Source organism: Harpia harpyja, chromosome 11 (genome assembly GCF_026419915.1).
Source record: "Harpia harpyja isolate bHarHar1 chromosome 11, bHarHar1 primary haplotype, whole genome shotgun sequence".
NCBI classification, from domain to species: domain Eukaryota; kingdom Metazoa; phylum Chordata; class Aves; order Accipitriformes; family Accipitridae; genus Harpia; species Harpia harpyja.
The window spans coordinates 29,320,496-29,344,356 of record NC_068950.1 but is presented as its reverse complement, the minus strand read 5'-3'; the positions used below and the strand labels follow the sequence as shown (position 1 = coordinate 29,344,356).

The following is a 23,861-nucleotide window of genomic DNA, read 5'->3' as shown; positions in this document are numbered from 1 at the left end:
TTTCAATTTAAATGCCCTTTTAATTAAGACTAATATTCGAGTTTACCTTGTATAATAGAAATAGATAAGAACTGATCAAAATATTTTGCAGTTCAGTTTCAGCAGAGTAATTTAAACTTTATAAAAATCTGTTTTTCAAGCTCTGTACCCTTTTAAAGTGTATTCAGCACGACAGTGAGGAAATACGAGCTTCAAATGCCAGTAGAACTTATTCTCCCTGAAAAGAAAAAGAATTGCATATTCTTAATGTTGGCTGTTAACTACTACTTGTTTTTTCTATGATAAAGCTCAGTAGCCTACAGCATGGGTGCAGAAGAAATATAGTAAAAATTTTGAATGGCATTCTCAAAGAGTAAAAGGTGCATGCAGAGAAGCCGAGGTGCACTTTCAAAGATGCAATGCTCCCAGATCCTGCTGAATTTCAAGTCCTCGTGGGACGAAAATATCTTCCTTACAAATACAGGTAATATATCACCAATTAACTGATCAACAGCATTTCACATTTTAAAAGGGAGTATCTTCCAGCTGACTTTCTGTATGTATAGCTGCCCTTTAATTTCAGAAAAGGAAACTGCTTTTCGGCATATCACCCAGGACAGATCGCCAAACCTGTGCAACAGTAATAGCCAGAGGTCCCAGCTGAGGCCAGGTTCTACACAAAACAGGGGACTCAACTTTTCACAGCAGTGATGGCCTCACTAGAAAACACGTCATGGGCAGGGAGGGAAGCTGCATTTTGGCATAATGTGGGTAACAGAATAAATCTTTTACAGAAAGATCAGGAAGCTTTTGGTAGAGACCAAGATTGATGTCATGTTCCTTTCTCCAGTTTGTTAGTTTTGAGAACCACCTTCCCTTTCCAGCTAGCATAATTAATCCCTGAGAATACATGTTACTGAAGCATGGTTCCAGTACAATGTCATCTTAAGAAAGGCAGTATTACCTAGAGGATGCTTCGCTAGATTAGGAAATCTCTTTTTGCCTTTTTACTCAGCATTATATAGCAATTAACATCATACAATTTAATTCATTGACTGTTCTCACCCGAAATTAAATCCCCTTGAGGTACACATTGGACTTCCCCATCCTCCCACATTACCTACCAAACGCATCCAGGTCCTTGAGCAAAAGCAATCACATGAATGGGTTTGCCTTTGCCTGAGGCAGGAATAACCCAGACTGTTTTCCCCAGCGTATTTTTTATGTGCACTACAGGGACTTTATCCCCTTCTACAGTACGTAAAAGTTTTGATTGGGCAGGGCCAGCTCAACTGGTAGATCCTCTGGTGTTGACTAACCACGTGGTTTTTGCTAAACATGTATCCCAACGTTTGAAGGCCCCACCACCCATTGCTCTCAATGTAGTCTTTAGCAGTCCATTGTAATGCTGCTGAAGTCAATATTGACTTAAGACAAAGTATTTTTCCTCTCATTGCTCCAAATTCTCCGATTCAGTATGGTGAGCGTAACAATATTTTTCTAAAAGAATCTCCCAAGAAAAAGCACAGCTAAAAGGTAGGGGCATGGCCCTTTGGTCTGGTTCAGAATTTTACACTCATGACTAACAGCAAACATTTGAAAGAGGAAGGAGGGAACTACTACCATTTAGAAATCAGAGGCCAGACATCTATGTGAAGCATAGGAACGTCTAACGGTACTCCCCCTCCTTTTTTTTTAAATTTGTGTTTTAAAACACTGCTTAAGACCTATGAATCATTATATCCAGGATAATTACCCTCAGTTATGCAAAGATTTCGGTACTACAATTAAAAGTAAACACAGTGTAGTTCCAACGTGTTTAATTTGTTTATCAGGCAGATGAAACATTATCCAGCAGGTTCTAGCTGGCTGCAGAGACAAGTGTACATGCATCCAGTAGCAAAACAGTAAACTTAGCTGCTAAGTTCAATTAACTGTGGTACCATTTTTAAATGCAAGCACTTTTTATAAAGTGCTCTTATCAAATAAACAATCATTCCCTTACCTAGTTATTCCTAGGAGAAAACTGAAATTACAGCTGAACTATACTTCCTGTAGCATAAGTAAAATCAGAAGCATTAGTGTTTATCAAAGAGCAAGCAAGAACCCTAGCTCCAAGGACCTAATAATCAGAATAAAAAGAACTAATGAAGTCCAAGTTCCCCAAAACAACTTGTGACTCAGTAGAGTTGTGCAGCATGCCTTGTGATTCTTCCCCGCTATCTGCTCATGTTAAAGCTGAGAATGAGAGAGCCTTCCTTAAAAGAGAAGGTAAAGTTAGAGCACATCAGGTCTGAAAGAGGAAAGAAGACTGTATGACCAGAGCTGGAGGATAACACAGAAAACTTTATTAATTACATAGCATATATAACCAGAAGCTGACGTAGTAACTTGCCTCATGAATTTTATGCTATTTTGCATATTGGTATGATACCATATTAAACTACCAAACTGAAAAAGGTTTTGAAATAACTCAAAATCAGTGAGTGGAATTTTGGAAGTTTTTTGCAAGATGAGTGAAACAAGGTTTTGCAATTCTTCATTCTGACAGCAGAAGGAAGCATCAATGCTACCATAAACATAGAGCAAACTGGAATATTGATAGGGTTATGGAACCAGTGCAACTGACTTGTGATTAACAAGCTTGTGATTCCTCAGACATATGTTAATATCTGGTATTTAACATGGCATGGTATTAATTCAAAGCACCTTCCCAAGCAGACTAGTAAAGTTCCTAATCTTTAGACATAGAAATAGGGTCACCATCATTAGCTGCAGGAAACACTAATGATGGGCACATTTATTAAAATACTTACAAGATAAGGACTGTTCAGATGAGGTTTTTGTTATATGTTATCAACTAAAATGAGGCTTTCCGGCATTTTTTCATTTAACTCATCATCTTCCACAATTTTTTCAAACAGGCCATGTTTATCTACTCTAAGTGACCAACCCTTATTGTGATATGGACTTTGTTTCTGTCAGATTTTTATATCAAGACAGCCAAAGCAATAGGAGTACTGCATATCTTCCTCTCCCAAGTGGAAACAGACAAACTGTGACACAGCTCACAGAAACATGTATGTGGCCTAGAGGGCTGTCTTTAACACAGGCACTCGAAAAAGAAATGTTCCAGAAGTACTTCTAGGTATCTGCTACTTGTTGTTAGGAGTACTCTTTATGTGTCTGCAGACATTGTCTCACACAGCACATTCTGATTTCACATGCAAGAACAGTTCCCTGTGGGCTCACTGAGGCAGACTCAGCTCATCACTGCAGCTGTAAAATCAGCTTAAGAGGGTTCTTTTCAGACTTTCACCCTCCCTCCTCCTTCCAGGCACAATCTAGCCTACGGAATGGTGCACAGAAAGAGCTATGAATCAGGGATTCTGAACACTGAAGTTAAAAAGATCATTCCTTGTCAAAAAGTTTCACTTTGGAAAAACAGAAATGTTGATTTTTTTTTTTTTTCAGCATGCCAATACCGAAACTTCAGTTAAGTACTCTTGCCTGAAAGTAAATGGCAAGCAGAAAGAGGTAAAATAGATTAAGAACAGGGTAGAAGGAGGCAAGGAAAAAAGCAGCTTAGAATTGGAATATCCTCATACTCTTTGCTGTACCATGAAGTCTTGAAAAACAACCTGCTGGATGCCTGTTATTAACATGAAGCATCCCTCACCATCACTGATCTCTGGCCAGTTAGAGAACTTGATGTCAACTGTAGATGCTATCAAAGCTGTTTCACAACAAGTTCTGATTAAAATTAGGTATCCTGGCTCCAGATCTCACTGACTTCATTTTCCACTATGGCTCACTGGGGTAGTATTTCCTTCAAATACAACTGACATGTACTATGCTCATTTTCTAGAAGAAAATGCTTAATTGAGTCATCTGCAGTTGAGTAACAACTCACTGCATGAAGTGTTCCATGCCGCTCGGCTGCCATGGAACGCCACTCCACAGTTTTCTTGAATACCAAAGCACTGATTATAAAACTACCAAACGGCAGAGATCTGGATGAGGCACAAGCACTGCTGATGTCAGTAAAAGCAGCATCACAGCCCATCCCTGCATTGCTTGGCTTCACATCCTATTCTGGCTACTTCAGAAGCATGGAAACTGATCAGAGGGAAAAAGAGGAGCCAAGCACCTCTTCCCCTGCATGAGATGTAGCTGCAAATTATGTTCAGAACTGCACAGGCTGTTTTGCAATTACTGTTCTTCCAAAGCAAAGTAACTGCCTCCCTTTCATTTCTCCTAAAACTTCCAAAAAATTATTTTCTATTATCAACTGTAGTTTTCACAGAACTACATGTAAATGATTTTTAAATTTTTCGCAGCAACAACTGAAAGATTTTTATTTCTGATGTTACAAAGACAGCAACAGTATATACAAAGTGGCTGTTACCTCCAGCTAGCTTTCAGGACAACTGCAAAAATTCTCACCATCTTTTATGGTTAATGCAGTACCTAGGAAGACGCTCCAAGTACTGTGGGGGTAGGCAGTACAGCTGCTTGGAATTAAAGGACATATCTACAAAGGATTCTGGGACTTGGATATACCAGTTAAATGCCTTGACAGATTTTTAGAAGTGTCCAATGTTTGTGTTATTTCTTAAAACTTTTATGAAGTATCTCATAACGCTTAACTTTCTTACCTACATTTCCTCTGAAGGCAATTTTGCCTAGATTGCAGTAGAAGGTTTTGTGTGTGTGTGTGTGTGTGTGTAAAATAAAATATATATAGACCAAAAATTCCAAATTCATCCCATCTTAAGATACCAACTGCAGTTCTGGCCCTGCAGAAGTACTTCACTGCCAGCCAGTCAAAGATAGCTATTCACTGATGATCTTGTTTCTATTTATCAACTAATATTCTTAATACGTTTTAAAAATAGTATACAGGACATCTTACATCAAAGCGCAAATACTGTAGAGACCTCTCTATGTTATTTTGAATTGATAAAAGAGATGAAAAGAACATGAATAAGTTTAATGAAGGACCAGTTATCTTTTAATTTGACAATACCCAGTACTCTCACCTATTGCACTGAAGTTTAATTGAAATACTGGGCATTCAGTATCTACACTTTTGGATAATAATGCCTTTCTCAACTTTCTTAAGCAATGAAGATTCAGCCCAAGTAAGTGATTAGATTCTCTTGTGGATTTAAAAAAATAAAGATTTAAAATAAGAGAACACGCAGAGGTGTGATGATTTCATTCCCCCATCCCCACCAAACTCTGTGTTCCTAGTGCCAAACAGACTTTGTTGCACTTCTAACAACAGCACACAAAAGTGGATGTCTCTGTTTCCTTGAAACTTCATCAAGCTAATTCCTGGATTTGATGTATAAACAGTAAAAACTGCAATATTTCTACTGAAAGTTCATATGTTTCCTAGTTACAGTAAACAGCAAGACAATCAATGAAGAAACTGAAGTGCACTTCCTTTGTAACACATATGGTCTTCTATCAAGGGGCCTCCCAACAGCAGGAGATGTTACTAACCATATGTGTTGCAATAATCAAACATGCTGGCCTTGAACCGAGATTCCTGTGTAAATCAAAGTGACACTGTCAAGGCCAAGTAACCCCAACTGTAATAATCTTTAAAGAATAAAACTACTGTCCTCTTTAACTTCTGCAAATAAACAAAATTACCGTCAGATTCACTATAGAATGAAACATTTCAGTTGCTAAACTAAACAAAACAAAACAACAACCAAAAAGAGTAAATCTCAGGTACAGAACTCTGTCAGTACTCGTCTTCACATGGGGTTGTTCTGAAAAGCTACTGATTTACTGAAATTCATTAACATCCTGCTCTCTGATCACTCCAGAGTAGCATTCCTCTGCCTGGGAACTTACTTTGGAGGGTCCCAGAAAGCAAGCAAAACTATGTATTAAGTAACAACTATATTCAAGTTTAACAGCTCCAACAGTGTAGCATTAGCCCAAAACCCAGCTCAGATAACTCCTTGGTAAATTCTCAAGATCAGCAACACTTCAAACAATTTTAATTATCCCTACCTAGCTAAGGATTAGAGTTGACATTTTAGGGCTTTCAGGTGTACATCAAAGTAGCTTCTCTAACACTAATGATCTCTTAACTGATGCTAATCCCAAATCTCCACACTAATTCTGTTCTCAAAATTAAATCAGAGAAGAGAGAGAATGAAAAAGATTCCTTCTTCTCCCACATGTATCATCTGATCAAATGCTGCCAAGCTGCAGGCGTGCCTGCCGCCAGGGAGGAGACTTGTAGCCAGCCCTCTGGCCCCTCTTGGTGGGGAGGAGAGGTAAGAAGGATTTTGTCTGGGAGGTGCTGTGAACAGAGCGGGGAGGAGGCTGGGTGGAGATGCCTATGACAGTGTAAGCAGCAGGCAGGGTCGGAGCAGGGCAGCACAGGCTGCAGAGCTGAGGGAGCTGCACTGCCCCATTTCAGCGTCTCACCGCTGTCATCATCTCCCGCCAGGGAACCAGGAGCCATGGAGTTGCAAGCTCCCTCCCCTCTTCCCGTTTGACCTCCTGGCTAGAACTCTCCAGTTGCTGCCCCAGCCCTCCTCCCAACCTCGTCACATTGTCTGCCCCTTCCCAAAGGCTTCCAACCCAGCAGGCCACCCCAACTCCATGGCAGCATGTGTCCAGAAGGGCAACTACCACTTCTATTGTAAAATAAGGGCACCATAGAAAAGGTAGGGAGAAGCAGCACATTAAAAATATTTTGCGAATAAGGTGTCCTAAACCATCTCTAAGTCAGGTGTCCCATGAGTTCACAAACTGGACTCAGACTCTACTGTCTAATGACCCTCCATTATCTAGATATTCAATATTACAAGTTAAGTCTAATCCATGTGTTGCCCAGCATTGGCACGTATGCTTTCACAACACCAAATTTAGCAAACAGACTAATGGAAACCAGGAAATGAAGAGTCTGGTTAACACATTCAAACAACCACTGATCTGTCCTCCAGAGTTGGCAGGGGCAGGGGATGACACAAGAATACATCTTGTACTTCCTAGTTTTGGATTACTCTCATTCCTGCCTTGTACAGCCTAACAGCTTGGCTTGCATGGCGAATATGAAGAGGACATCAGAGAAGACTGTTCTCAGCTTACCATGCACATGTTGAGCAGCTTCCAACCTCCACCCTCTGGAGCAACCCCTCTACAAATCTCGACTGACAAACAGCATGAGAAGGGGTTTGGATCTACAGAAAAGTAGACACAACAGACCCTGACCACTGTCAGGTGTTAAGCTCATGTAATGCAAGTATTTGCAGCCTTACCCCATCTGAATGTAATATTCAACAAAATGTTATGGGTGTCATGAAGTCACATAGGATAGGTGTTAAATGGCTGATACTCGCTGGTTCGATCAAACCTTAGGTTTGGTTCCTCAGGAGCCCATTTAAGAAGAGCAAGCAAAACACGCCAATTAAAAAAAAAAAACCAACCAAAACTAAAGGTTAATTTTTAATCTGCATCACTGAATTCAAACAGCCCATTGCTGCATGAATAACAGTAGCAGCAAAAGAGAGGAAACATGTCCTTTGTGTACTACTCGCTGAGCACATTCCATACCCTTGGACAGCATTTACAGGAAAGAGATGGTTACTTCCTATCCTCTTAAGAACAGACAATGTTATCGTGTTCTTTCTGATGGGATGTGAAAGTCTCAGAAAGGCTAGCATTCCAAAACAGCAACAACAACAAAATACCCCAGGACTTTATGATTGACAAAAACCAGTAAGGCATTCTCCCAGACAGCCTGTGAAATATTTCCATGTCTATTTGCCAATAAGTCACTTTCCTTGCCCCATCCTCTTAGTTTTTAAATCTGCTTCTGGTTAAACAACATAAAGCACGTGATATGCGTGAAAGCATAATCTGCTCAAAGCTTAATTTGTTTCCAATGCAAGCTACACTTCAGTATGTACCCAAAAACGCTTTATAGAGAAAAAGAACTAAAAAACATGGTACATGAAGGCAAATTTCTGTGAGCACAGCATTGTACCATGCCCAGGATCTTCCCAATAGTGTCAAACCTCCCTGTATCTGTGCCTTTTCTGTTCTTCTGTCTTTCTCTTAGCTACTGATCCCAGCACCCCTGGGCCTTCTGCACTTGCTCTGGCTCTTAAAGACTACTCCTTACCCTGTACTCCTTCAGGGTGTTTATGTTGTTTTATCCACAACATTAATGAAATTCCCCAGGAAAGATAAACTCAGCTCTAAGTGAGATACTTCAACAGCATGAGCCTAGCACAAGGTATCTGTAAAAGGTAGAGCATGTGGCCAAGGAAAAGCAAGTCAGCGCAGAGGCAGACAGCCTCTGCTCAAACGACTAACATGTGCAAGGTTTGGGGCTACCACCTGGTCTGTTCTGAGCAGACAGCCTCAGTGATGTATAAATTTGGGGCAGAGGGAGGAGAAAATGCCCCAGATTTTCTTTCTTTCCATTGGTCCACCCTGGTTTTTCTCTAGCAGAACCGGTAAAATATGTAACTTTAAAAGGTTACGCTTCTACATCTATTTTATGCCCTATGTTCTGCTAAACCAAAACCCTCAGCTTTTGCCCCAGAACAGAAGAAATGACAGAGGCAAGTCTGTGGAGGGGTTGGTTTTTCAGGCTGGTCTTTGCTTTGCCAGAGAGAGACACCTGGTGGCCAGTCAGCGCCCAGCCATCGGCACCGCGCAGAACAGAGGGAAAAACCGGTCCTGAAAGCAGAACTTGCTACCAAGAGCGAGACCATGAAGAAAACAAGCGGAGGAGCCAGCAGGGGTAGCTGGTACAGCTGATAACTGTGAGGAGCCCAGAAGGCACTTGTATTTGCTCCCAGTAGATCACCAAGATGAACTCCAGACCTGTTTCCTGCCGTAATGAAATACTGTGTAATTTTTTTTTTTAATTTTTTTTTTATTTTTACTGTGAAAATCCTTTGAAATACAAACTCCAGATATCAGAGAAAACCCACAGAGTGGATGAAGGGAAGAACATTTAAAGTCACCTTAGTCTTTTTCCTGAATTCATACCTGTCTGTCTGCACTTGTCTCTCTACACTGTGCCATATCAAGCATCCACATCCTCCAGCACAGCAACTCCTAACATGGCATGCATCAGAAAGAACTCTGTTGGAAGCACCTCTTCAGACTTAAAGTCAGCCTTTTCAGAGAGAGGGATTTTTGCAATCATTCTACATCAATCCTCTGTCATAAACCTTTAAAGAAGTGTTTTCTTTTCCAGCAACAAAAGTCAATGTTAATTAAAAGATGGAAGAACACAACAGCGCTGATTCTTCCTCCTGTTACTCAATGGTGGTTGGTATTTTTCAAAATAAAGCATGAATTGCATAAGCTGCTCAACTGAGCTCAAAGAGCCTAAAAAATGAAAACCTGCAGCACAAAACATTAAATCTAGATAGCTTTTGTAAAAAACCCATGCATCTAACAGATTTTAAAAGCAAGCATATTGGTATGAATTCAGATTCTCATCATTATGCATTCAGTGAAAACAAAACATTGCTGACTGTAACCAACTGAAGACTCACATGCAATTGAAGGTGGTTGAATTTTCTCTTCTTTTTGTAAATCCAACAGGCAGCGTTCTCAGGTCAATATTACACTTTCGAGCTTTGTTTCTCATGCAACATAACTAGGAAAAAATAAAACCAATTTAAAAAAAAAATCTGAATAATATATTCAAAACCTGAAAGTTAAACAGTAAAAGAGTAATGTTGACAGGAATTATGGGAAAATTGTAGAAAAGGCCACATTTAATGAAGTACTTTCTTTGGCTTTTTAAAAAAAAACATCACGAATGATAAAGTTAATAAAATAAGCCTAGAAACTACCTGAAACATTTTCAGGTGAAGTTTCTCCAAGGTTAAAAAACAACATGCCAACAACCTCTTTATAGTTACATATCGTGAAAGCCACTGCCGGCCTTTGTGGGTGTAATTCTACCCACGGAGCTGTTTTTTGGGCTACAACCCCACTAGCAGAAGGGATGCACATGCACCATGTCAGCCATGCTGACAAATTCCGATTTGAAGGTAGCACTAAGGGTATCATCCCGTAAACATGCCTAGTATCACTCCCTAAAAGCTACTACCTATGTAGCATCTCACCATCTTCAGCGTACGTTTTCAAGGCATCACGGTGGCAAGTACACACACACACACACACACAGAGTATGACTTCAGCGTGAGAGAAAGCTGGAGTCTTCTGAATTTACTTTATCATCAACATGAGTTCTCGCCAACTAAGTTTAGTGCTGTATTTAAAGATATCTTCACAAGACTGGAAAACCAACATGGCCTTGATGCCTTTCAGTGACATATCAATGAGTTGAAGTATTTTGGAGCGGATTTTGTTTTTCTGGGTTGTTTTTTTTTTTTTTAATTTTTCCCTTCTTGATCTTGGTCTTTGCAGTTTATCGTCATAGGACATTCAGGAAATACCATACATTCTGTGATCTCATTAATGCTTTACTGGAATTAGAGGAGTTTCACAAAAATCTCCTCTCGCCCTTAGAAGGCTGCCTTTTACTTCACTGTTGCTTAAATTTATTCTTTGCAGAACTCCAGTTGCCTTAATTTGGTATATGGGGAAGGACATAATAATTTTTAGGCAATTAATAAATCCACTGTTTACCTGGGAATTTTGTAGTTAAAAATACAAAAAGGTTGTGGAGGTGGAAGGAAACATTCAGGCTTTCTTAACACACATCTATCATCAAACAGCAAGAGTGGTCATGCATCAATTTTAAGAATGCACACTGTTAGCAATCTATTCTTCTAAGCAATTGGACGTAGACATCAATACTACTATTACAGAAACCTAGAAAGACTTCTTTTGATTTCTGGCTCTGAAATTCAGGGTCATTCACACTTTCATAAGAGAGGTATCAGCTCTGAAATCTGGATTGGGACTGCCTCAGTGGGAATTCAAAGGTAGTCAACCCTATCTCCAACAGGCCAAGCTGCAAATTTAAAACTTACAAGTTTTTTTGTTGTTGGACTATGCATAGTAGGATGTCGAGCAGCAGCATCAGCTGTCCTTCCTACATCTTCCAGGAAACGATAATCTGAAGGTAAAAAAAGAACAAGGAAAAATGTAGTGCTAACCTAGTAAAAACAATGAATTTTAACAAGCACAAGGAATATTCTTACCGCTCAAAAGGTTCAAGTCAGTAAATTCATTTACAGAGACAAATGCTGTTTTATCCCTGACTCCATTACAGCTCAGTGCAAGCTTATGCTTCTTTACACACAGTAGACTGAAACAACAAAAAAAACCCCATTAACATGCCATTCAACACAAGTGAGGAAAATAACCAAACCAGTTTAATTCAGATAGTAGATACCTGCACGAATATTTCATGCATCGTGGACACCTGTACTTAGCTTCCTCTTCGCTGCATGTTTCGCATCTGAAAAAAGTAAAAAGTAGCTCTTAATAAAGCAGTATCTTTGTGCCTGTCTGGCCTGGGAAGGTGCCTACTCAACAACCAGGCGCTATGCCATCAATCGGCATTTTCAGGAAAAGTTATCTGAACCTTGAAAGAAGAAAGAAAAAATACAAATACCCTAGATTAGATATGGTGGCAGACAAAATAATGCAAGCTCTGGGAAATGCCTCCAAACATGTACAGGGGTCTTACCTATATTAAAACACAGCGCAGATGCTCTAAAGAAAGAGAAAACCCCCATACTAAGCGCAGAGTTGGAAGTATAGCAAGGCTGTATCAGTTTATGCTTGGTTGGATCAGTGCTTTCCCCACTTACATCACCTGTAATGTGCATTGTACCATGTTGGCTTATAATGCTCCAGTTTTAGGCAGATAGAAAATAAATGTCGAGGATTCACAATAAAACCTGAAAACTGCACCCCATTTTTTCAACAAAACAGAAGAACCATGACAATATCATCAGCAAAACTTCTGCTGGCTGTTAGCAGTGGAAACCCCAAAGTCAGGGAACCTCTCAGGCACAACGTGTAAGCTTTAGGAATATAGCTAACAAATATTATCTCATTAAAAAAAATTTCCTCTACAAATATAATCTTCTGCTTTGTAACTGGTTATTACAACAGATGTTTCTGCTATTCTTAGGAAAAAGTTCTTGATACATTAACTGAAGCAATCGTCACTTTTCATTTATTTTGACTCTGACAAACGGGGAAGGGAAATAACCCTCCCCCACATCAGTACAGTTTTCAAGAATGGCACATACCCATCACTTTCAAATACTGAAGCAAAAACATAAACCTCAAAGTATCTTCCTTCCTCTCCCCACCACATGCTTGCTGCTAGCGGATAGGGGAGGTGTGAAGGACAACCTCAGCAGTACCATCTCCTGACGAGAAGGTGGCTCTGTATGCTAGCAGTACGAACTATTGTAAAAACACAAAAATAGTGTTTTGTACACTGCAAAACAGAAACAGGAATGAAGAATTCCTTTTTTCCCGTATCTCCACAGTGCCCAATGCACGTTGGCAGTTCACCTGCAACGCCAGAGAAAACTCCGCCACGCGTCACCCGCCTGCAGACCCCAATTAGCAGGCAAAAGCAGACCCTGCTACCTAGGGCAAAGCCCACCCCGCGCCCAGAACAGTTCCCTCGCTCCTGAGAGAACGAAACCACCCCGTCCCGCAGCGCTAACGCCGCTCGCGGAGAAGGCTACTCCCCTCCACACGCACAGAGGAGACAGAAGGCGCGGGGGCTGCAGGGCGACGATGCCGCGCACCTCGGGCGCCTGCCCTCCCCAGGGCACCGGCTCCCCCCCGGGGGGCGGGGGGCAGGCCCGGCCCGCAGCAGGCCCGGCCCGCAGCAGGCCCGGCCCGCAGCAGGCCCGGCCCGCAGCAGGCCCGGCCCGCAGCAGGCCCGGCCCGCAGCAGGCCCGGCCCGCAGCAGGCCCGGCCCGCAGCAGGCCCGGCCCGCAGCAGGCCCGGCCCGCAGCAGGCCCGGCGAAGCCCCCGGGGCAGGCCCACGGCGGCGGCGCTGCGCGAAGAGAGGCCGCGGCGCAGCCCTGCTCTTCGGCGGCCCCGAGTTTTGGCGGAGGCCGAGGAAGGCGCTCCCGAAGCCCAACCGGCCGCGAGGCTCGGCAGCCACGGGCCTCTGCAGGAGGCCTGAGGGCGCTCCCGCACTCTGCCCGTGTCCCTACCTCTGCAGGGACATCTTCCGCCCGCCCGACGGCCGCCGAGGGCCCTCGGGGCCTTCCTGCTCCGCCATGGCTGCGCGGCGCCGCCTCCCCACGCGGTGGCCGACGGGGCCTGGCTGGGGCGGGCCCGGCCCCGGCCCCGGCCCCGGCCTTTCCTGGGCAGCGGCGCCGCCTGGCGGCCCTCGGCTGGCGGCGGCCTCAGCGGGCCGCGGGGCCCTGCCGGCGCCGGGCCTTGGCATTAGGCGGGAGTCGGCCCGCTGCCTGCGGCGCTGAGAGCGTCCTGTAGCCTTCAGGCTTTATCCCTCCTGCCTTAGACTGTTCCAAAGCCCCGCTTCCCAGGTGCTTTTTAATGGATTTTTAACCATGAAAAATAACAAGAAAAGGAAAAGGGATAAAAGGATTCTGACAAAGACTCTTGTAATCTAGCTCAGGGCTTGCTCTAAAATGAAGGGTAACAAAGTAGGCGACCACCTCAGCAACCATAAAAAATTAATTGCAGAGTACAGGTACTTGTTAACATTGTGGGACAAAATTGTACGACATCTGCGAATGCCCTCGGGAGCTCCAGTAAAGATGCCTGAATACAAGAGGCTTTCCAAAACACACACTGCACTGTATACAAGTATACTGTCAATCAGGATGCTTTCAGCCAAATGTTTCTGGCAACCTCCAACTCAAGTGACATGGTACGTTATTATCTGTCAGTGTCCCACTGCACAAATTCATTGTGCTGTCTGCATGGGCTGTGCATTTTTACCTCAATTACAGAGATGCACATATTTACATCTCAGCAGTCTTATAATACTTCGAGCTCTTTGTTTTTAGGAGAGAGAATTTCTGAGACATGCTAATATAAACCATAAATATAGGCTATAAAGAACTTCCAAAAATAGGGCAATGAGACTAATAAAAACATACATGAAGCAGAACATTTTCTAAAAGATTACATTCTTACAAAAAAAACCCCCACCAACCCAAAACCCCCAAAACATTCGTCACATCATCAGCTCCACAGCCAAACTAAGTGCAAATGTCAAGTGATACTGTTAGAGTGTAATGATCTTGAAGATGCAAAAAGCAAGACATTTTCTTTAACCTTTATCATCACTCTGTAATCTTGCTTTGCCTTTAGTTTTACCAGATTTCCTCAAAGGGAACAAAATATAAACGTATATAAAACGGATATAAAACGTAAAATGTGATGTACATGTACGTTACCTTGTAAAAGTAAACACTGTCAATCTCACAATATTCCACGGCATTGCCACCTAACAGGTACCCTTCTTCTAGAGGACCTTCGTCATTACTAAGAATGAACTATACAATACAAAACAGAATAGTAAAAGACAAACAGATAGCTTAGAAGCTCGTTTTATTATACTTTGGTAAGTGTGGTTTCCTGCAGATCAAGACAGTTAAACAAGTTGCTTGAACACTCCCCTGCTCCCCAGTATAGTCTGGTATCACCTTGCCATGTACTACTGAGCACACTTTGGATTGATAATAGATAGAGGCATATCGTTATAAAGAATGCTCTTCCTAATGGTAAAATTGTTCTTTTTTTTAATAAAAAAAAGATGGCTGAACATTTTAGGCTTAATTAAAAAAAAAATTATCTAATAACTTTGCAAAAAATGGAATTTCTAGGTTGATTAAACGCTGATTATAATTTAACAGCAGCCATTCAGAAGACATACTGTAGTAGATTTTTTTTTTTCCACAAGTTACAAAATATATACAAAATGTATCATCTTAAGATGCCTTTGGCAATAGAAATGTTAATTGAAATAAAGAATCTAAAACTCAAAACTACTGTAGGAAGCTCTTCTACAACAATTTTTACAATGGCTGTAAAGCTAACTGTTCTGACTATATGCATCATATACAATGTGCTGTCTCATATACCATTTCCACAACAGTACACAAAAATATTTTAAACAAGAAATCCACATAAATAATATGTTGTCATTGTAGTGAAGTATGTGACCAATGATTTAAAATAAGTACCTTTACAACAGAAACATATCCTGATGTAACCAGCACATACAGTCTGAAAGATAAAAAGGGACTCAAATAATGTCTGCTAAGGCCACAAGCACCTTGTGTTATGAAGAGCACCAAGGCAATACGGACAGGAAACACAAAAGAGGTAGTGTGCCATCTGTTAAGATGTATGTGTCCACACAGGACTATAATAAAACAATGTTTAAGAAAACAAGATGTATTGTACTGTGGCATAATTTGCTTTTCATATATAAGCTATTGCACATTTAGGAGCATTAGCCAGTATTGCTCCTTAGTGTTGTATGTCTCCAGCTTTCCTCAGGATGGTTTTTTTTTTTGCAGTGCTGTTAAAGAGATTGCTAAGAACACTAGAGGTCCTGAAAAATTCCATGTTCAGATATTCAGTTCCAGGAAATTATGCAAGAAAGCACCAACAAATTACTTTATGAAAATTGTTGTAGTCTTGTCTGTCTGTCTCTTCTTTTTCAATGCCATTTCTCCATAGGAGGAAGTCTTTTTCTTCCTGAGGTTCTTTAACCAACACTGTTTAAAATGATTCTTCAGTTTCCTAGTAATTTTGCCTGTAATGGATCATTACTTTTGCATTCAATCTATGAACCAATTCCATGTTGATGCAAAAAAACCCAGGATAGAAACCTCAAAGAAAGCACACGGAACCACTTTCTATGAAGTGCTGCTGTCCTGGTTTGAGATGAGGAAGTGCGTTAACTTGAACAACTGGAAGCTGATTAGTGTCCTGAGTGTGAAAAAAGAACCGTGTCTTATGCCAGCTGCCATCTTCAATCTGCAACACACAGCAACAGAATATTAGATTCATATCAAAGACAAGCTTCAAAACACAAATGGAAATTGTGGTTACAGAGTGAGAGGAAGAGGAGAAGTGTACAGAAACATTTCTTCTCCCAGCAATTCCTAATGAAACTGTGTAATTTAACAAATGCCATTTCTCCCATGCAATACCATGCACACTCCTGGCAAAACTGTAACTGTCAAAAAGCCCAGCCTGGAATCCAGCTGGAGCGGATGCAGACACAGTGCAACACAGCTCAAAGCAGAGCACCTATCACTTTGCAAGCAGTCCTGGGCTCGTATAGACTCTTAGAGCTCTTGCTAAATTCACCTCCAAATCTGAACAGTAGGTCTCAGGTTATGAACTCCACAGGCACTTGAATGACTTTGTAGGCCCTTGAAGAATAATCACGGGGAATGAGGGCTCCATTTTTGCTATGAACTTTGTATTGTTTATTCTAATCCTTAAAAAATTGCAGTAAAAAAAAATGATACCTCATAAAAATTATAAAATTACATTATAGCACTCTCTGAGGCTGGGAGTGTCTTGATGTTTGCAATCGCTCCATTCTTAAAAACCATCAAGTACAGTGGACAGCACTGAAAAGTGAAACCCTTGCAGAGAGGGAATTGTGTGAGATTCTGCAGCAGATCCGTACAGTGCATAGTTTCCTACAGAAAGAGTGACAGATCTCGTAGAACCTCGCAGAAAAATGGCACTTCTCAATAGCCATCACTGTATGCCTTAATTTTTCTCAGGGATTAAAACAATCCCAAACAGACCTGGGAAGCGGGGAGAAGGGGCTTCAATGGCCATACTTTATCTGCATGCCACAGGCTAGAGCATCTCACTAGCATGACAGCTAGAAGGCTGGAAGCATAACAGCTTCAAAGTGTCTCAGTAAAACCACTTTCTGTCTTGAGATTAAAAATCTCACTTGACACCCCCACATCGTATGGAACCAATGTCATGTGTTTGACATTATTGTAAATGAAAGTAGAGCTATAAAATACTGAAAGTGTAACATGCTTGGCTGCTATATTTCATAGTGTTCTACCAAGACATTTACCTAATAGTTCACATCTTGGTGAGTGGAGTAATCTAATAAGCATTAGAAAATTAATAAGCTCTTCCAATTTTTCCTAAATACAAATATGATTTAATGTTTTAGTTAGCCATGGAGTCCATTTCTAATCATCATTATTTTATTAAAAACCAAACAATTGACTCATAGTCAATGAATTTAAAGATATTTAGTTGTCAAAAAAATAATTTCCAGCCTGACTGAACCTGAGATTTTGTGTTAGATAACCTCAACAGAACTCTTACTGAAGCCTAAATTTTCATTTTCAGAGTAACTGTTCCTAAAGTTTCCTGGAGGACCTCCTTATTTCTGTTTCTGATCTCTCTCAAGTGTCTTAGTAGAGTCTTGAAATACATGACACTCAATGCAAACAGCAAGTATAGATACCCTGTATTACTGCAATTGCTTTTACGTTTGGATAGATGTTGAATTCAATATCAAAAGTTTGACATATAGAGACATATGCAGAACAAGGTAAGAAGTAAGCTTCAAGGGATGTGAACCTGAATGATTGTTATTTATTTGCAGAAAGTTAATAATGCCTAAACAGTAACTCCATTATGGCTTTAATAATGCTAGTGCTAAAAAGTATTTACCATGCATTCATCCGTAAGCACCTTCGGTTCAAGTAGCGTATTGGCTTTAAATATCTGACCATTCCATCCTTTGAAGCTAACAGATGTTTTCTGGCCACCTGCTTTATTTAATCCCCACATTGGTGTGTTCAGACAATGAACTGTGATGCTATGGGTTGCTTCTGAGCTCAGTAAATGAAGGAAGTTCATCTGCACTTTTCCGACGCCGAACTCCAGCTAAGTTCCAAGAGAAATGCATCATTAGACTTACAGCTGGACTATGCTGAATGGCAATAGCAACATAAAGTGACATACACATACATGTGTGGTGTTCAGGCATGGGACCATGTATACATGTTTATACATTGGGATCAATGCCAAAGAACACAATTTGTATTTTTCAGGAGAGCTGTTAGGTTCTATTATAGTGATTACTATAAACAGAAGCTTTCATAGGACATTTTCAAAGCTTCAGTATAAATATTTGTTAATGCTTACAACATTGTTGAAACACAGCTGGGCAGAAAACACTATTTTTAAATACAGAAACCGAAACAAATGTTTTTGTGATTCAAACAAAGATATTATCAGCAGCAGTGTTTTAACTGCAGCCACATCATCCTGCTGTTTAGTCTTCTTAGACCACAGGTTCTGGCAATACCTACATCCCATTAAAAATAAAAAAAATTCATAAGCATACTTTGATTTTAGACAGAAAATATAGGTACTCATTACTCAACAAGAACTTCTCCACGACTAGATCATATTCAGGGATCTTCCAGATGTAGGAATGTGTATGGGAACTTTATGGTATTTCTGATGCTCTTCAGTGACTACAGTCTATATGCAAAACTCCACAAATATAAAACTTCTGTTCCCAAGGGTTTAAGAACTACATGTAAGGAGGAGCATGGACTAATGACACAAAGGAAACCAGTCTCTTCCTAATGACATTTAGAAGTAGCTAAGTGTTGAAAAGTAGTCATAATTTTCTTCCTTCCCATTGCAATGACCTCAGCATCTCTACACTTAGCTGCCCTAAGAGATGAGTTACTAATGTAGCTTAGAAGCATTTCAGGCTTATTTTTATGCCTTGTATAGAAAAGTATAAAGCATAACAAAATAATTCTATCAGCATGAAAGGTGAGTAAATGAACAAAGTGAGAGTTACACTAATATTGTCATGTCCTTCCACACAGATGCACATAAACCCCCCCTGAAATCTAACATCTTCTCATGAGTTAAGTAAATAAGCATTCATTTGTTCAGAGTTCCAGCACAGATACAGTCTCTCTGGAAGCAATGCATACCTTTGTCACAGACAGCGGTGTTAAACATGTCTGACCACCTGCAGTGAAGTTGCAGAAAACTTCAATAGCATCAGAAGGACATCCAATATTTGGGTCAATCCAGTATTTTCCTATTAGTATATAATCCCAGATGGTAAATAAAACCAAAATACAATTGTTACTAAACAATTTGCTAAAGATATTCATACTTTTTGGCAAGTATTAGATATATTATCACCACAGCTTCACTAGGAAATGAAAGAAAAGGAATATGAAAGTCTTTTCACTATTATAATTCTACTAATAACAGATACTGAGCAAAATTATCATAACCATTCAATTCTGATTACATATACAATGACTTGAATACTGTCATAGTTTCAAAAATGTTTTCTCTTTCCACAGCTAAATAGTGAGAACAAATGGTATTTCCAGTCAGCTCTTTCTGTATTAAAACTTAACTTTTTTTCTTTGGCTTCGTTTTATACAGCTAATATTTTCAGGAATGAAAATATCAATCTAAATTCTCATCCTCTCACAGCATCCTGAAGACCCTTTCTTTCTCCACTATCTTTCTCCCATCAGACATTTCTACATGACATATCCTAATGATGGTAATAAGGAGTACTTGCCATTGTGAATCCATGGGATTTGGTCCAATAAAAGAAATAGGACACATGCAAATTATATCAGGATTTAGCTTCCCTTAATTTATGGTTAAATATGGGTGAGCTTGTGCTCTACAATTTATATGGGTGTGTGTAATCTTCTGGAGGACTGTGTCAGTGACCTCTGTGGCCCTAAAGGATTGAGATTTATTTAGGAGAGCACAGTTCTAATAAGGGTTAGGCTCATCTCTGCTAGAGTCTTAAAGAATTGATCCATCCTTAAATATGCCATGGAACAGTGATTTCCCTGTAACCTCTAACTTCATTTCTCATTTCCTTCTTAGCTTCATAATGCTAAAATAAAATATTGATATGATAAAAGGGATACTTACAGGTATTTTTTATTTTATTAGCCACTCAGAAACTGAATTATGTCACAGTATTGACATTACAGGTTTAAATAATTATTTTTGATTTGAAATAGTCATTCAGGATCTTCTGGGATACAACAACTGTCAGTGTATCTGACAGTGATAGTGTATTGTGTACAATTTTCTCACTAGGAATCTAGAATCTGATCCACACAAAATTCATTGCAAGATTAGCTATAAATACTTGGGAAACTTTTAATCACAAAATTGGATTAAGTTTCAATTTTTCTGGATGCTTTTGTTTACTTACATACACAATCTGTCTCTAATATCTCTATAATATTAGCTAGCTACATACTTTAATCTTTAAAATTCAGAAATTTTATCTTAAATAAAGATAGCTGTGACAGGCGTGCTGCAATAGAATATAATAAAAAAATGTACACATTAGAATTTTTATGTAGAAAGTAACATTTGGAAGCAACACATTTCAAAGCCTAGTTGTGTTTAAGCTTTAATGAAAGTGGACACTTACCATCTGACACTTTACGTTCACAGTTAAGCAAATCCCTGCAGATGCGTGCTGGGTTATCCCGTGTGCCAAGAGGGTTCTTGATGCTATGCAGTAAATTGCTAAGGTAGTGCAGCGTTTTGAGTATCTCTGTACTGTGATCTAATAAAGTTACTTCAGTATTCTGGTATTTCTGTCAAGGGCCATTAGCAAATGTGTTACCACAAAGAAGTATCACAACAACAGTATATGCAGTAAATGTCAAATGGCCATTGAATAGCCAGACAGAAGCAAAGTATTTATAATGCATGCAATCAGCCATATAAAGCAGGGTAAAAATAATATATTCCAATAAACAAATTAGTACGTTTTATTAAAATTATCAGAGCAGTGAAGTTACAGGCAGGTTAAGATCATGCAAATACGTCATTATGACATGTTGACATAAAATGTGGATACAGGATTTTTATCGTATACTTAGCAGTTTCAGATTTCAAAAAGTGAAATCTACTCTTACCCTTAACCTAGAAAATATATGCAAATGTATTTGACTTCACCCATGTGAGGAATTTTCTTGCAATCAATGGGACCACACATTTGCATATATGTCAGTATTTTTTGGATCAAGGCCTAAATGCCACTATTATCTGTGGCTGAACAGATACAGTCTGCTATGTGTGGTAGTCAGTAAACTTCCATTACTGCCAATGATGACAAAAAAAGTTGAAATGCTGCTGTTTTTCTTAACTTCATTTCAATTGTATCCTATAAATTCTAGCATGTTTAATTATATTCTGCAGTAATTACTTGCTATCCATGATTCCTTTTAAATTAAGTCTTTGTAAAGAAGCCCTGATATAATTGCTTATCTTGTATGACAATGTAAATACATTCAAATATATTACCTCCATCTGCAGCGCAGCATTTGACTCAATCAAAGCTTGAACAGCAGCATTGATGTCCACTTGTTTCTGAAAAAAAGATATTTCAGAATATAAAAAGATGAACAGGAATATTCTAAAATGCAGGTGGTAAATTCTTTGAGCACTGTAGCAACATACGTGATAGCTTTGTTATTTTGTCATTTTAGAAAATAATTCATTGTAAACACTTACTTTTAAAATAGGATCCTCCCTTCCATTTCCAAAGAATGCAAGCATGCATACAGAAAAAGCATATTTGATTTTTATTAGTACCCCCATACCCAATTTAATGATCATACTCCTGGAACAAAAATATTATAATAGTTGTCACAGACCAATGTCCCAACTTATTTGTCCCAGCCATTTAATTTATATACTTAAGAAAACCAATTCAGGTAAGCGTGAAAAGGTGTTATTCCTTTACAGAGAAGCACACAAAGAATATCTCAATCAGCCATCAGCAGCTGACAGATCAAAGTAGTCTTCATGATGCATGAACAAATACCAAGACTGACCTTCCTCTGAAGGAGGAAGCCTGTTTCTTGCATATCTTCATTCTCTGCACTTTGTGTGAGGTATATACTACACCCAGACAACAGGTTTGTTTATTTTTAAAGAATTAAGTCACCCACACAAGCATCTAGTTCTTGCAATTTGTTCTCAGATTACATATATCATTACAGCTTTAGGACACGTCAGATATTGAGTCTGTCCTAATTGGCACAATCCCTTAACAAACAAAATCTCTCTGTGTGTATATATATAGGCAGAACATCTGGGCCAGAAATAGCACAAAATTTTCTGTTGCTATCTTTCGGAGTGTTCAAGTACAGAACAGGAGAAATACCTTTCAGAATGTGACAGAGTCAACCCATGTCAAAAGTATAACCATGTCCATGAGTGTTGCCTGTTGAGGGCTCAACAGCGTGCAGAACAGAATTGACAGTGTAAGACGGAAGGTTCAAAAAATGTATTACTGTAGTGATGGAAGTTCTAGAAAAATGTATTTGCATTTCATGTGCAGTGATGGAAAAAGCAATGCATTTGAAGAGGATCCTGCTATTTTAACTTTCAAAAAAGGACTGTATTGTATGTTACGGTTGTTACAGAACTTACTCTTGGTCCTGGTGGTCCAGGTGGTCCCTAGAGAATGGGAGAAACAAGATATTAGGTGCTTCACATGTTTATATAATGCAATCACAATGGAAAAAAATAAGCATGTTTTTTTATGCACTTACAGGTGGTCCTGGCTGGCCCTGAGGTCCCTGAGGCCCCTAAAAGAAATGGAGATAAAATGCAACAGTTATAGATTAACATCTCTGCTTTTACATTTATGTATTTTTTAAACCACAAAATGCCGCAATACGTACATAGAAGAAAATGTGATACTGGTTTTGGTAAAGCTGTAGATTATTAGTTATTATTGTTAAAGTACCATGCTCTGTTAACACGTGAATATTCCTGTTAGAATTGTGGGGTTGTCTGGTTACTTGTTTATGCAATTGCTTTTGATATTAAAGGAACATTAGAAGTCACACAAAGTATTAATATATAACGTGCTATACCTTGTGCCAGCATTATATGCATGTTACAAGTACTACAAGGGATGAATGATCATGAAAGCATTGTAAATAATGTTATGGGTGGTTGTAAAAAACTAACTGATCCACTTTATGAGTATCTGCTAGGCATTTATTAGCTCCATTACAGCAGTGTAAATTTTCAGCCAGAACATGTTATGCTCATTGTTTAACAGTGATATTGCAGGCTTCCTTCATATTCAAGAAGTTATGCCCTTATTTCCTCATCATAAGTGGCATCATTTTTGTGTTTAGGATGATGCAGGGGGGAGGAGAGGAGGAGAAGGAACAGCTGCTTTTCCCTAGCTTATAGTGCCTACAATGCACATAGTCTTAAATCTAAGTTTTAGGCTTGCCTTATGGTTGGACATGGACCCTTCCCAAAACAATAACCCCATCTGAATTATCCTTTCTTTTAGCAACTATTCACATTAAGATGGAACAATTATGAATGTTTATTAATATACAGTGATACTTGTGTCTCTGTTAGATTCTCTTCTTCATTCTCTACATACTCAAAGCCTCTAGGAGCTGCTGTAGCATAAACAATAGCAAGAACAATGACAAGGAAAAGAACAGGTGTCAGTGCCTTACTACGAGCAAAAGAGAAGAAGGAGGAATGAAAGGCATAGGCCAGACCTGCACCATGTATTAGTAAAACCTTTTAATGTAACTGAGTTAATTTAAGCAAAACATTCTTTAGCCAGTGCTGCTTGTACCAATTATTCAAGCACAATAAGCCGTTCCGGCAAAAGCCCTCTTATGTCAGTACGGTCACACTAGTACTAAGTGTCTGCCAAAAGAGAAATGATATTATCTGACACGGTCATGCTGGCAAATATTGCAAAACTGATCTAGTTAAAGAGCTATTAAGTTGTAAATCACTTAATATAGTAATAAGAAGTATTCCTGCTGTGAGATTTCACAGCAAGATCTGTGTGAGCATCACTGCATGCTACAACT

At 39.6% G+C, this 23,861-nt stretch overlaps 2 protein-coding genes across 6 annotated transcripts in view; both read right to left on the bottom strand.

The window, feature by feature from the left end:
• The window catches only part of ZNHIT6 (zinc finger HIT-type containing 6), a 38,385-nt gene extending 25,004 nt beyond the window's left edge, over positions 1 to 13,381 (bottom strand). The window contains exons 1-6 of the mRNA XM_052800370.1: positions 13,146 to 13,381; positions 11,348 to 11,413; positions 11,154 to 11,260; positions 10,983 to 11,068; positions 9,531 to 9,634; positions 149 to 217 (exon numbers count right to left, since the gene is read on the bottom strand). Of these exons, the coding sequence (XP_052656330.1) occupies positions 149 to 217; positions 9,531 to 9,634; positions 10,983 to 11,068; positions 11,154 to 11,260; positions 11,348 to 11,413; positions 13,146 to 13,381 (668 nt within the window). The remainder of the gene's footprint in view (positions 1 to 148; positions 218 to 9,530; positions 9,635 to 10,982; positions 11,069 to 11,153; positions 11,261 to 11,347; positions 11,414 to 13,145) is intronic.
• A 1,116-nt stretch (positions 13,382 to 14,497) lies between these two features.
• Positions 14,498 to 23,861, bottom strand: part of COL24A1 (collagen type XXIV alpha 1 chain) — a 152,594-nt gene continuing 143,230 nt past the window's right edge. For 4 of the 5 annotated variants that reach the window (XM_052801634.1, XM_052801636.1, XM_052801638.1 and 1 more), the window contains 7 exons: positions 22,557 to 22,592; positions 22,435 to 22,461; positions 21,301 to 21,366; positions 20,420 to 20,588; positions 18,927 to 19,036; positions 17,638 to 17,853; positions 14,498 to 15,951 (listed from right to left, as the gene is read on the bottom strand). In XM_052801634.1, the coding sequence (XP_052657594.1) occupies positions 15,805 to 15,951; positions 17,638 to 17,853; positions 18,927 to 19,036; positions 20,420 to 20,588; positions 21,301 to 21,366; positions 22,435 to 22,461; positions 22,557 to 22,592 (771 nt within the window). In that variant the 3' untranslated portion in view covers positions 14,498 to 15,804. Of the gene's footprint in view, positions 15,952 to 17,637; positions 17,854 to 18,926; positions 19,037 to 20,419; positions 20,589 to 21,300; positions 21,367 to 21,510; positions 21,530 to 22,434; positions 22,462 to 22,556; positions 22,593 to 23,861 lie in introns of those variants that run through there. The other variant, XM_052801639.1, reaches the window with a different exon arrangement.